Source organism: Polypterus senegalus, chromosome 6 (genome assembly GCF_016835505.1).
Source record: "Polypterus senegalus isolate Bchr_013 chromosome 6, ASM1683550v1, whole genome shotgun sequence".
NCBI lineage: Eukaryota > Metazoa > Chordata > Cladistia > Polypteriformes > Polypteridae > Polypterus > Polypterus senegalus.
The window spans coordinates 28193370-28207844 of NC_053159.1; the positions used below are offsets into that span (position 1 = coordinate 28193370).

Here is a 14475-nt window from a genome sequence, read left to right on the forward strand (position 1 = left end):
TAAAAGAATCTGTATCATCTATCAATTTGGAGATCAGCTCCTAAATCCTCAACAGTAAATGTGCTGGCATGTCTGATCCTTTTATCTCAAGAGCTCCAGATTACACTCCAGATGGCCATCCTTGTAGACTAATTGTCGTTTCCTTACTTTTTTTTTGCACCACCTTTTAGAATAGTTAGACATCCATTTGTCAAACTCTTTGTGAGATTATGTAAACTGGGGTTTCATTTTCATTCAATTTGTAATGGGGACTCGGTTGTGTATCGGAGACAGACTTGCAGGGGCAGCAGGTTCCCCTAGAAGAAGCTCTTCCCTGGTGCCTCTCACATACATTGGGTATAGAAAAGAATCCCCCCTTTGAAATATTCCCATTTTTTTGCTTTACAGCTTTAAATGAAAACACGCACAAAAAATATTTCTTCCCAGCTTTACTTACTCAACGCAACCTATAACATCCAAGTGAAAGATATCACAGCTACAGTTCAGAAAAACTATAAAAAATCAAAAACAAGACATACTGAGATTAATAAAGGATAAAATGTCATTGTCATTTGGTTGAACCACTTTTTGCTTTAGTGATAGCCTTGTCAGTTGGGATACTTCTCTATTCGATTTGCATATCTAGACTGAGCTATTAATATTTGCCCCCCACTCTTCTTTACAGAACTGTTCAAGTTCGGTCAGATTGGATGGTGAGTGATGTTGGACTGCTGTCTTCAGATCTTTCCACAGATTTTCAATGGGTTTTGGGTCTGGGCTCTGACTGGGCCACATGAAGACATTCACTTTTTTCTCCTTCAGCCGCCACTGTGTGCTTAAGGTCATTGTTGTGTTGAAAGGTGAACATTCTGCCTATCTTCAACTTTCTGGCAGAGGGTAGCAGGTTTTCCTCAAGAATTTGAAGGTATTTTGCCCCATCCGTTTCTCCTTCTACCCTAACGGGAGCCCCAGGCCCAGCGGCAGAGAAACATCCCCACAACAGGATGCTGCCACCTCCATGCTTTACTGTAAGTATGGTGTGTTGTGGATGGTGAGCTGCAATGGATTTCTGCCAGGTGTACCGTTTAGTATTGAGGCCAAATAGTTTGATTTTGGTCTCACCTGACCATAAGACCTTTTTCTACTTGGCATCATAATGTTCAACGTGTATTCTGACAAAGCTCAAATGAGCCATAATGTGGCATTTTATGAGAAGTGGCTTTTTCCTTGCGACCCTTCTGAACAAGGGGTCCACAATTGTGGAGCACTTGTGAAATTGTTGTCACATGCACACAATGACCACTCTTTGCCATCAGATCCTGTAACTCCTTCAAAATGGCCATTGGCCTCTTGGTAGCCTCTCTTACCAGTTTCCTCCTTGCTCTTCCATTCAGTTTGGAGGGACAGCCGGATCCAGGGAGGGTCCTAGTAGTACCAAACACTTGCCGCTTCTTTATTATGGTCTTTACTGTGCTCCTTGGGATTGACAAAGCCTGCCTTATGTCTGTCCACAACTCTATCCCTGAGGTCTTTTGAAAGTGGCTTGCCACCCAGAGTCAGTTGTTTGCTGTCAGTTGCTCTACCAAGCAAGGGAACGAATGCTCCAGGATCAGCTGTTTTTATGCTTCACTAATCACACGGATTACAATTGATCACAGGTGGAAGGCCGCCAGTAACCATGGCCTGCAATGGAAATGGTGGGCACTTACACCTGGTTGAGTTTACAAATATTATTTAGGAGGAAGGTGATCCTTTATTAATCTCAGTATTTCTTGTTTTTTTATTTTTTTTAGCTGTGATATCTTTCATTTGGATGTTATAGATTGCATTGAGTAAGTAAAGCTGGAAAAAATATTGGTTTGTGTGTTTTCATTTAAGGGTGTAAAGCAAAAGAAATGGAATACAGTGGTACCTCGGTATACGTCCTTAATCCATTCCAGATCCTTTGACATACCAAACAGGACGTATACCAAAAGAATTTTTTCCATAAGAAATAAAGGGAAAATGATTACTCCGTTCCCATGAAAAAAATCCTATTGTTATTGGCATATTATACATTGATGGGGTTGTATAAAAAAATTTAAACACTGCTTAATACTAAAATACATAAATACAAAAGCAATTAAATGAAATAAATGAAAATTTAACCTCAATTTACTTTTTAATAACGTCTTTGTTTTTCATAATCGTAGATACCGTCGTTCTTGGCATACGGTATGCAGCAGCCAAGTCCCAGATATTGAATCCATCTTCATACTTTTCAACAATCAATTGAAATTTACGTGAAAAAACACAGAATCATGTGAAAATTCACAGAGAGTAATAGCGCAGGTTGTTCACTGAATGCTAGCAACTGGCGTTTTGACGCTCGTGGGCAGTCGTGGCTTTGTCTCGAGAGAGTTACACAAGGGTAGTGAAGTGTTCTCAAGACTGAAGTAGTGACACACTCAGAATAACGTTTCAAATGCTGTTTATCTTGAATCATGTTTAACCAACGCTCCATACAGCGTGCCGTCTAAACCACACCCCTCCCTCCGGCAGTCATACGTCTCAAAAGACGCAGACCATAGCAATCAACACCTGAACATAAAGCAATCGACAAAAGCATCATTGAACAATCATATACATCAGGTAGCACGCGGGTTGTTCACTGAATGCTAGCAACTGGCGTACTGACGCTCATATGCAGTCGTGCTTTGTCTCGAGATAGAGGTAAACAAGGGTAGCACGCGAGTTGTATTCCAAACAAAGGTCGTATACCAAACAAAATTTTTCATGTCCAAACAGGACATATACCAAGTTGGACTTATTCAAAAGCAGACGTATACCAAGGTATCACTGTATTTCGAAGGGGGATTCTTTACTATACCCACTGTATTAGCGTTGACTATAAGTGACCCCAGAAGTGTTGCAATTCTTGCCACAAGCTCAAATAAATGGGTATCAAATAAACAGACACACCATTTCACAAGACTGAACTCCCTGAATAGGCGTCTCCCCGGGCAGTCTAACCCCAACTCAAAAGGCAGGCTTTTAGACTGCGCAGGCCGAATAAATGGGGCTCAAGCTTTTAAGTAACAAATGTTCAAAATTTACACGATAAGGATGTAAGGAAACCTTTGGCCACAAAGGACACCAAGAGAGAAGTTTCTTCATATTTAAACATTTATTTAAAGAAAAAAAAAAAAAACAAAAGGGCAAGGCTGGGTAGAAAAGGCTTTATGTACTGTAAAAAGTCAAATGTAGCAGCAAGCAAATTTAAATACTTACATGCCAGAAACCTTAATACAAATGCCAAAGGTCATCCAAGCCAGAAAATCTAAATGAAGCAAAGAATCACGAAAAAAACAAGAACCCAGACCACAAATGCAAAGCAGGGGTTTTAATAAATCTGAAGCTTCTGTTTAAATAATAGCTGGTCAAAACTCCAGCAGCATGATCAAGTGACCCCATCGCCTTTGGTTCTACATTAAGGAGACAGGGCAGTCAACTAAATAAGCTACATAAATCATTAACAGTGGATTCGGAAAGTATTCAGACTCACTTTCTGCACACTTTATTGTGTTGTAGATTTAATTTTAAATAGATTGTGATAACAGGCCAAGGTTAGAGGTCTGGGACATCTTGTGTCCAATCCTGTATAATTCTAAGTAATAAATTGAAAGAAAATGCTTGTTATGACACAAAAAAGTGAATCGTCCCGACTTCCGTCTTAGGTAGGCTGACTAAGATGGTGGCTCCTTTGAATTTAAGGCATTCTGGGAGGATGTAGCAACTCCAGAGATAACGTCAGATGGAACAGTGTCAATCATCTTTTCTGCAGAAGGAGAAGAAGAAAGGTCATTAGTACACAGTGCCACATCCTGCCCGGACAGAGAATTACCATTGCAAAAGCCTTCAAGCTGTTTCCCATGCACACAAGCATGACAAGATAAATTTGCAATTTTTTCCATCAATACACACTTAATAACTCAAAACGACACTGTGAAAACATGGTTTCAGAAAGGTTTGCAAATTTATGAAAAATCGGGAAACTGATTTCTCATTCATCTTAGTTTTCAGAACATTAATGCAGTTCTTTGTAGAAGATTGGAGTCAACTTGGGGGTGAGTATCTACAAAACTCACACCCTGGCAGCAAATGGAACAGGAGTCAACTCTGTTGAAGATTTTGTGGCCACGTATTGTACTATTAGATGAGTTTTGATCTCTAACTAACTTGAACTCTTCAGGGTATATAAGGATAAGTTTCAAATGTGGATGGGGAAGATTAGGATCTCTGTTTTCCGTAATGCACATTAGGCATTTCTAGTGTTGCTTATTTTGCGTTTCTACATATTTATTCCATTTTGGCTTTGCGCCTTCCCCCACCATAACCTATTGTCTATGGGGGAGGAGTAAAAGCTTTATATTCATCAAAAATTTTGATATTCGGTTTTTGATGGATCTCAACATTTTAGGGTCCTCTGATACCAAAAACATTGATATCTCAATGATGGATGTGTGTCTGTCTGTGTATGTGTCTGTGTGTCACAGTTTCTTAAGGGCAGTCGAGAGGTAAAATGGCTGGACGGAAAAATACCAAACTCGAAACTTAAGCCTGTTATGAGATGACGATGTGCTGTTTAGTTTTTGAGCCAAATCGTACAAGAGAAAGAGGCACTTTAGAGGAACCCTCAAATACCGTAATTCTGCAGTTCATTATGAATTCTTTTCATCAATTGCTATCGTAATGACCTATTTTATTATCAGAAAGATCAGCATTACAGTAGAGTGATAAATAATTACTGAAATGTTATGGAATAGTACAGGTAAGTTGGTTCCTATGGTATAAAGCCTACTGTCGCTCTCATTCAAATTTTTGTTATTGTTTTTGTTCTATATAATTTTGAGTTTTCTATTAATAAATTGTAAATTGTTGTACCTGGTTATCTGTCCACTATCATTAGAGTTAATATTGAAAAGTGTAGCCTTGTTCACTATTGACACACACTGGAACTCTGCCTCTGAGCTTCACAGTCTGAATATTCTTTTGGGTTAGGGTTAGGGTTTGGTGAGTATTCTTAATAAATGGGCTTTGAATTAAATGTAACACACGTTAAATTAATCTACTTAGCCTCAGAGGTTTAATTCTAAAACTCACTCTAAGGAATACCTCTGAGACTGTATACAAAATATTATTTATGTAACGCGCTAGTTACTTAGGTTTATTTATCTATCTATCTATCTATCTATCTATCTATCTATCTATCTATCTATCTATCTATCTATCTATCCTGCTTAAGCCTGTTATGAGATGACGATGTGCTGATTAGATTTTGAGCCAAATCGAACAAGAGAAAGAGGCACTCTAGAGGAACCCTCAAATACCGTAATTCTGCAATGAATTATGAATTCTTCTCATCAATTGCTATCATAATGACCTATTTTATGATCAGAAAGATCTGCATCAGAGCAGTAAATAATTACTGAAATGTTATCAAATAGTCAGGTATCTTGGTTCCTAGTGTGCAAAGCCTACTGACGCTCATGTCTGAATTGTTTCATCTTTTTTTGCTGTTAATGTGGACAACGTTCTAGAAGTCTTGCAGCTGGAAGTATCTGAACCCTGTAGAAATAGTGAACTTAAAAAGTAACCTAAAAATTAGTTGACTAAACTTCCTTTACTTGATTTCTGCAATCTGCACATTACTCAGGATTATTTTCCAAGGCTTTGCAAGCCCTGCTTTGCAGGTGGCATCATTATTTTTTAGCACATACAGCTGCAAACAGGCCTTCTCATAAATGAATATTTTTGGAAGCGAGTTAGAAGAGGACAAACAGCTGCAGATCTTTGAAATGAATGACTTAATTGTGATACCCAGCATTTCACTGGATACTAGCAGTGTGTGTAGATGCAAGCAGTTTTACCTTCTAGACTGAAACAATTGAGTTCGCTGTACTTTAAAGTGACACTCTTTATTGGTGTCTGAGCATTACTTATGATAGCTTTTAATAAAAGTTTAATAATCAAATCATTTCTGGGAGCAAGAATTTCTAAAGTCAATGTCTGTCAGCACATGTACTAGATTATCTCAGTTCACAGGCACACCTAAACTTTAAGCAGCACACTGTATGAGTCATTACTGACAATTTGGCCCACCACTAAAAACACATATGATTGGCATATTAGTTTCTTCCCAGTATTGGATTGGTTTAAAACATTGAACAACACTGCCTTCTTGTGACAGAATCACACCCTTCATAAAGGACGTCACCTTCTTGAATGTGATCATTGTGCCAACTTCAGCCCCATGGCCAGATAACCCCTGCCAAACTTCTCACCCCACTATGCAAACAAGTGGCTCTCCTTTGTTAGATTTTAAATTTCCATTTTCTATGTGCATGGTGTGAACTGCAGGGGGCACTCCTCAACAACCTTCAATGCAGAATGATACTGAGACCCTCCAAAGTTCAAACAAAAAATTTGAGTGTATATAACAAAATAGTATAACAGAACAAAAAGATATAGGGTGATATAAAAAAAAACAAAAAATCATTAAAAGTATGCCCAAAGTCCTTATTATACACAAACTCATCTCCTCGTTCCTTCACCTCACTCCAGACTGCTCCCTCTTCCCCGACTCCAAGCTCACCTAACTGAGTGATTGGAGGTCCCTCTAAATTGACCCTGGAAGATCTCCTGGATCCAATTGGATTGTACATCTGGTTTCATGAATATTTCTTAGGAGTCATGCAGCTGTCTCTTTGATTGGCCAGGTGTCCATAGCTGAGGATGGAGTAGAGCAACAGACACTGACAGGCATGGAAAACTAAGACTTGACACTGTGATCCATTGTAGAAGCCTTCAGTGTCCTGTCCAGGGTAAAGCCTCACCAACCCATACACCATCTGGTCATGGCTCAAGACCAACTCTAGGTCAGCTCCTCGTGTTTAGAACATCATAATATTAGAAAGATTTAGATGAGAGCAGGCCATTCTGCCCAACAAAGCTCACCTGTCAAAACTTCCCATCCAGGCAGAGGTCCACTCCAACCCCCAGATGGCACACAATACCCTTATGGAGCGCCTAACTGCTCTGCTGTCGTTAACAATGGATTCACTCATAACTACTCAGGTAAAGTGCCACACTGGAATATACACTCACCGACCACTTTATTAGGTACACCTGTTTGCCTGTTAGTGCAAATATCTAATGAGACAATCACATGGCATCAATTCAATGCATTTAAGCCTGTAGACATTGTCGAGACAACCTGCTGAAGTTCAAACCGAGTATCTGAAAGGGGAAGAAAAGTGATTGAAGAGACTGTGAACATGCCATGGATGTTGGTGCCAGACAGGCTGGTCTGATTGTTTCAGAATCTGCTGATCTGCTGGGATTTTCACACACAACCATCTTTAGAGTTTACAGGGAATGGTCCAGAAAGGGAAAATATCCAGTGAGCGGCAGTTCTCTGGGTAAAAATGCCTTGTTGATGCCAGAGGTCAGAGGAGAATAGCCAGACTGGTTCAAGCTGATAGCAAGGCAGTAACTCAAATAACCATTCGTTACAACCGAGGTATGCAGAAGAGCATCTCTGAACACACAACATGTTAAACCTTGAAGCAGATGGGCTACAGCAGCAGGAGACCACACCAGGTGCCACTTCGTCAACTAAGAACTGGCAACTGAGGCTATGATGCACAAGGAATCACCAAACTTGGACAATTTAAGGTTGGAAAAATATTTCCTGGTCCGATGAGTCTCGATTTCTGGTGCAACATTCATACTGTATGGTAGGGTCAGAATTTGATGTCAACCACATGAAAGCATGGATCCATCCCACCTTGTACCAACAGTTCAGGCTGCTGATGGTGGTGTAATGGCGTTGGGAGCGTTTTCTTGACACACTTTGGGCCCCTTAGTACCAGTTGAGCATTGTTTAAGTACCACAGCCTACCTGAGTATTGTTGCTGAACACATACATCCTTTTAAGACCGTAGTGTACCCATCTTCTGATGGCTACTTCCAGCAGGACAACACAACATATCACAAAGCTCAAATCATCTCAAACTGGCTTCTTGAACGTGACAATGAGTTCAGTGTACTCAAATGGCCTCCACAGTCACCAGATCTCAATCCAATAGAGCACCTTTGGGGTGTGGTGGAATGAGATATTCACATCATGGATGTGCAGAGGATAAATCTGCAGCAATTGCATGAAATGTTTCCACCTTGTTGAATCCACGAAACACTGGGGATGACCAATTTGGTTTCGTTTTGATGCCAGTCATGCCTGTATTAAAGGCAAAATGGGTTTCCATGCAGAACTAGCAAGGAGTACCTAATAAAGTGGCCAGTGAGTGTAAATTTCCAAAGGTATTCACAAAGCTTGAAGGCTTTTAGCATCTCCATCCATCCATCCATTATCCAACCCCCTATATCCCAACTACAGGGTCATGGGGGTCTGCTGGAGCTGGAGCCAATCCCAGCCAACACAGGGCGCAAGGCAGGAAACAAACCCTGGGCAGGGCACCAGCCCACCACAGGGCACACACACACTAGGGACAATTTAGGATTGCCAATCCATCTAACATGCATGTCTTTGGACTGTGGGACAGACATGGGGAAAACATGCAAACTCTACGCAGGGAGGACCCAGGAAGCGAACCCGGTCTCCTAACTGCGAGGCAGCAGCGCTACCCACTATGCCACCATCTCTATTTTTAAAAATGATATACAAATTTAAGTAACTAGATTAATTAAAAACAAATGCTTCTCCTCATGCCAGCCAGTGACTCGGCCTACTCACTATGTGCATTCCTTGCTGTTGATTTCTTAGTTGACCCCTATAGTGACATAATGTTTAATGTTACCTAGACCTCTTGTCTTCTTTTCTGTTTTATACATCTTTCACAAACATGTATTGTTTCATTTTCCTAATAGAATTATGATTCACCACATGGACAATATGCTTTAATAATAGTTCTCCTCTGACTAATTAATTTTCCAAGTCTCAGAATTAAGACTTATCTAAAGTTGTTACCCAGGCCCACACACATTGCATTTTATGGCCTTGTCCCTGGTGTGGTCTTATAAAAGGCAGATATTGAGTGGTCCTCCAAGAAGACAGCCTGCTCCTGAAGTGCCACGAAAGACACACTGCTGGTGAGTGCCGGCTGGAAATTGAGCGTATGAAAGAGGAATGAGAGGTGCTTTGTGATCTGAAATCCTGGAGATTCTTTTAGATGTACTGGAGCCGATCAAAATGAAGTTTTAATAGACAAGAGAGCTACGCTGTGGTCTTAGGACCTTAGGAGAGTTCCACAATCAGCCGTGACTGGCACTGTGTGTTACAGAGGCCATCATGGAGAATGTACCGTGAGGGAAATAAGCATTTGATCCCCTGCTGAATTTGTAAGTTTTCTCACTTACAAAGAAATGAACAGTCTGTATTTTTTTTGGTAGTTTCATTTTAATGGAGAGAGATGGAAGATCAACCAAAAATCCAGAAAAAACACATTACATAAAAGTTATAAATTGATTTGCATGTCATTGAGTGAAATGCGTATTTGATCCCATACAACCCAGCCAGAATTCTGGCACCAAGCTGGAGGCCAAGCTGCAAAAGCCTGGACAATTAAAATATCTAGCCTTAGAACTGCAGAACATAGAGAGCTACATGACTGGTAATGTTAGAGATCGAGCGGCAAGGCCCACACAGCTAATATGTGCTCAGAAATAATACAAAAGTGCAACCTGGATCATCATTGGATGGAACAACACTGTGAAACGTAATGTTGGAAATGGAGCTGTGGAGATCACAAGGTGTGGGCTGCAAGGATACAAACTCTGCACATCAGTCATCTCCATGATGCAGAAAGGTTGGAGGAAAGTATGAGGTTGTAACAAGGACTCTTCCAAGCTCTGTTCCTGTGGCCCTGATGCAAGCCAGGGAGGCTCAGCTCTCGTGTCCTGGAGATATTGTTTCTCTCCCGATCCTTCCACTCTCCAGGCGTCACGGTTCAGCAAGGGTCCCAGCCGTTTGTTACAATATATATATTGTGCATCGGGAAAGTATTCACAGCGCATCACTTTTTCCACCTTTTGCTATGTTACAGACTTATTCCAAAATGGATTAAATTCATTTTTTTCCTCAGAATTCTACGCACAACACCCCATAATGACAATGTGAAAAAGTTTACTTGAGGTTTTTGCAAATTTATTAAAAATAAAAAAACTGAGAAATCACATGTACATAAGTATTCACAGCCTTTGCTCAATACTTTGTTGATGCATCTTTAGCAGCAATTACAGCCTCAAGTCTTTTTGAATACGATGCCATAAGCTTGGCACACCTATCCTTGGCCAGTTTCGCCCATTCCTCTTTGCAGCACCTCTCAAGCTCCATCAGGTTGGATGGGAAGTGTCGTTGCACAGCCATTTTAAGATCTCTCCAGAGATGTTCAATTGGATTCAAGTCTGGGCTCTGGCTGGGCCACTCAAGGACGTTCACAGAGTTGTCCTGAAGCCACTCCTTTGATATCTTGACTGTGTGCTTAGGGTCGCTGTCCTGCTGAAAGATGAACCGTCGCCCCAGTCTGAGGTCAAGAGCGCTCTGGAGCAGGTTTTCATCCAGGATGTCTCTGTACATTGCTGCAGTCATCTTTCCTTTATCCTGACTAGTCTCCCAGTTACTGCCACTGAAAAACATCCCACAGCATGATGCTGCCACCACCATGCTTCACTGTAGGGATGGTATTGGCCTGGTGATGAGCGGTGCCTGGTTTCCTCCAAACGTGACGCCTGGCATTCACACCAAAGAGTTCAATCTTTGTCTCTTCAGACCAGAGAATTTTGTTTCTCATGGTCAGAGAGTCCTTCAGGTGCCTTTTGGCAAACTCCAGGCGGGCTGCCATGTGCCTTTTACTAAGGAGTGGCTTCTGTCTGGCCACTCTACCATACAGGCCTGATTGGTGGATTTCTGCAGAGATGGTTGTCCTGCTGGAAGGTTCTCCTCTCTCCACAGAGGACCTCTGGAGCTCTGACAGAGTGACCATCGGGTTCTTGGTCACCTCCCTGACTAAGGCCCTTCTCCCCAGATCGCTCAGTTTAGATGGCCGGCCAGCTCTAGGAAGAGTCCTGGTGATTTCGAACTTCTTCCACTTACGGATGATGGAGGCCACTGTGCTCATTGGGACCTTCAAAGCAGCAGAAAGTTTTCTGTAACCTTCCCCAGATTTGTGCCTCGAGACAATCCTGTCTCGGAGGTCTACAGACAATTCCTTTGACTTCATGCTTGGTTTGTGCTCTGACATGAACTGTCAACTGTGGGACCTTCTATAGACAGCTGTGTGCCTTTCCAAATCATGTCCAATCAACTGAATTTACCTCAGGTGGACTCCAGTTGAGCTGCAGAAACATCTCAAGGATGATCAGGGGAAACAGGATGCACCTGAGCTCAATTTGGAGCTTCATGGCAAAGGCTGTGAATACTTATGGACATGTGCTTTCTCAATTATTTTAGAGAAAGTAAACTTTTTTCACGTTGTCATTATGGGGTGTTGTGTGTAGAATTATGAGGAAAAAAATGAATTTAATCCATTTTGGAATAAGGCTGTAACATAACAAAATGTGGAAAAAGTGATGTGCTGTGAATACTTTCCGGATGGACTGTATATATATGATTGTTCAGGCCTATTCTTAAGCATCTGAGTTTGAAGCAGCATGATATCTTTGCACTAAAGAATCTTTTGTAATATTTAATTTATACCATTAACAAGAAAGTGATAACAAAGTACTTTGTATAAAATTTAAAGGCATTTTTAAAGAAGAAGTTAACAAATTCTTTTCAAGCCACTTTCATTCAATGCCTGAATAGAACCATTGCCTTGGGTGTTTGTTGAAGGAGTGTTTAGCTCACTACGTACTGCGTGGTGAGGACAGATGAGACGCTGTGGGCCTCAGTGTGTTGTCCTCAGATCTGAATCACTAACTTCTTTATAAATCTTGCACCAACTGGAATGAGGGCTTTTCCTGCGGGTTCCATGCTGGTGTCACCTTTATTTCTATTTCCCGTGAAAAATAATATTTTAGTCAAATGTGTCCCAGCAATTACCAGTCTTTCGGGTTGCAGACTCATCTAGCCATCGTCATAGACAGCAAGGACTGGCCAGATATTTCATACAGAAATCTGGAGCATTCTGGAGTGGGAACTGTATCATGAACTCTGGATAGCCACTTACTTAGAAAATACTCATTTAACAGGTGTTCCCATCTTTTTGGCCACAACTGGCACTTGCCAGCACCTTCAAACTTGTTATAATTACTCGAAGCACCTTACAGTCCCTGCCATCCTCCACCATTAGCGATGATACATGTGTGCCTTCTTCCAGGGGCTGATGATTTATTGTGAATACCAGCACTTAAAGAACAGAGCAAGTAAGCAGTGAAACAGATCACGAGCACAACAGCGAGGCAAGTCACCTCATAATGGGGCTGCTGAACAAATAACAATGCCCTGCTTCCGCCAGGGTTAGTCATGCAGAAGAAGAACTGATATCAGGGATTACTGATCACTCCGTGTACTGCGATGCAATTTGTAGACTGAGAGGTTTAAAAATAGTTGATAACGAGTGCACAGAAGGTTTTGGACGCAAAATGCCCCGCAGCGCTCACATGAGTCAGTCAGCTGGGCCGCTTGCACGCTGTACAGAGGACCCTTTGTAAAATTACTCTTTTTAATAAGTGTCCTTACAGAGGTCAATCTGTCTATATACAGTACAAGGGCAGACCTAAATACTGCAGATGTGCATTCTGAAGACACTTATTTTTTTTTTTATTATTTTATTATAAACTATTCAATATAATATAATGTACCATCTAAATATTGTATCATTACAGTACATATAACAAAACTGAAGACACTTAGTGACAAGTTTATAGGATCATTAGAGTACTGGGACTTTCTTAATTGTGTGTACTCATCATCATGCAAAACTTTGCCACTCTCCAGTGCCATGATAAATTAATAGAAACACCTTACCTAAGACTTCTGTGTTTCGTCCCTAATACTACCTAGGGGCACAAAAAGGGGTATGCAGAATTTGTGTTATATAGGGGTCCCAGATCACAAGGGGTTAGGCTTAGGATTAGGGTTAGGGCCTCCAAAAACGTCTGTTTTCATCAGATAGAAGTGTCCTTATAGACCAACAAGAGTTCCAGCGACATGCTGACTTCAAATTGTGTTCTGTAAGTGGATGTCTGCTCTTAGGTGCTCAAAGTTTTGTGATTTGCCTGGCTAAACGTGTTGCAATTAAAAAAGTTTGTGTTGCCACCTATGCAGGGTATATGATCTCAGTCCAGATTCTTTTGAGGTGTAGCTCCTAGCTGGGAGAATGAGCTGCCCACCTCCATTAAGCTTTCTGTCTCCCTTGTTTAAGTAGCTTTTGAAGATTCTCTTGGTTAGTGTATTTATGTCTAAGTGATATTTAATCGAGGGATTGTAACTAGCTGGTGTTTTGTTCTGAAATCTTCACTTATGATGATCAATTTTGTAACCTTGATCTGTAACACTTCTTTTTCAAACAGTTTCCCAAACTGATAGATAGATAGATAGATAGATAGATAGATAGATAGATAGATAGATAGATAGATAGATAGATAGATAGATATGTAATGGTTGTCACATATTATGTTTTGTGTACTTTTTAACTGTATCCGCCTCTTGCTTCTTTCAGAGGGGTCCTAGAGAATAACTTACTGGGATATCTCTTTAAGGGAGGTTGGGGACCAAACTACACCTGTGGGTCCTTACCATACAGTACGCTGGTGTGACGTAAAGGTTAACTGACTTTAAAAAGGCAAGGAGGCACGTATAAAAAAAAAGAAAAGAGAAGGAGTAGAAGGTGAATAAGAGAAAAGGAGCTGGGAAGGCGTATAACAAGGAGCTGCAAGCAGTAAAGAAATCAAGTAAGACTCTGAAATAAGGACTGTTGGGTGCATGGATAGGATTTCCTTTCAACCTAAAAGGACCTTTGGAGTTCACGTCTTGTCTTGACTGTAATGAAGCAGGCGTCGGCCATGGACAAAAGCTAGAGCGGAGACTCCCGGGTGTGACGGATTTTCATCCCTTGTGAACGCTGGCCCCGGCACAGACAGACGGACATCATATTTTCAATTCACACACTGTTTATTATGTACACTATTTACAAGTCCGTGCTCACGTGCACCCCCAGTGCCTTCTCGCACCGATTTCCCCAAAGTCCAGGCCCACAGTCTCTTGTGCCTTCCTGGCCGCCTCCAGTCCTTCCTCTTGCTCAGTCCTCTTCCTCCCAACTTCCACCCATCACTGGAGGGAGGCGGCCCCTTATATAATGCCCCCGGATGAGCCCCAGGTGTTTCCGGCATCTGCTCCTTAGCCACGCCCCAGCGTGGCGGAAGTGTCGGCTGTCTTCCTGGCAGCTCTCCGGCGCCACATAAAGTCTTCCCCCCGGCACTTCCTGGTGTGGCGGA

General features: G+C 41.5%; 1 protein-coding gene across 1 annotated transcript in view; it reads right to left on the minus strand.

Moving 5' to 3' along the window:
* Nucleotides 1-3364: 3364 nt before the first annotated feature.
* The window catches only part of LOC120530910 (leucine-rich repeat-containing protein 38-like), a 149622-nt gene continuing 138511 nt past the window's right edge, over nucleotides 3365-14475 (minus strand). Inside the window, exon 2 of the mRNA XM_039755702.1 lies at nucleotides 3365-3796. Within this exon, the coding sequence (XP_039611636.1) occupies nucleotides 3705-3796 (92 nt within the window). The 3' untranslated portion in view covers nucleotides 3365-3704. The remainder of the gene's footprint in view (nucleotides 3797-14475) is intronic.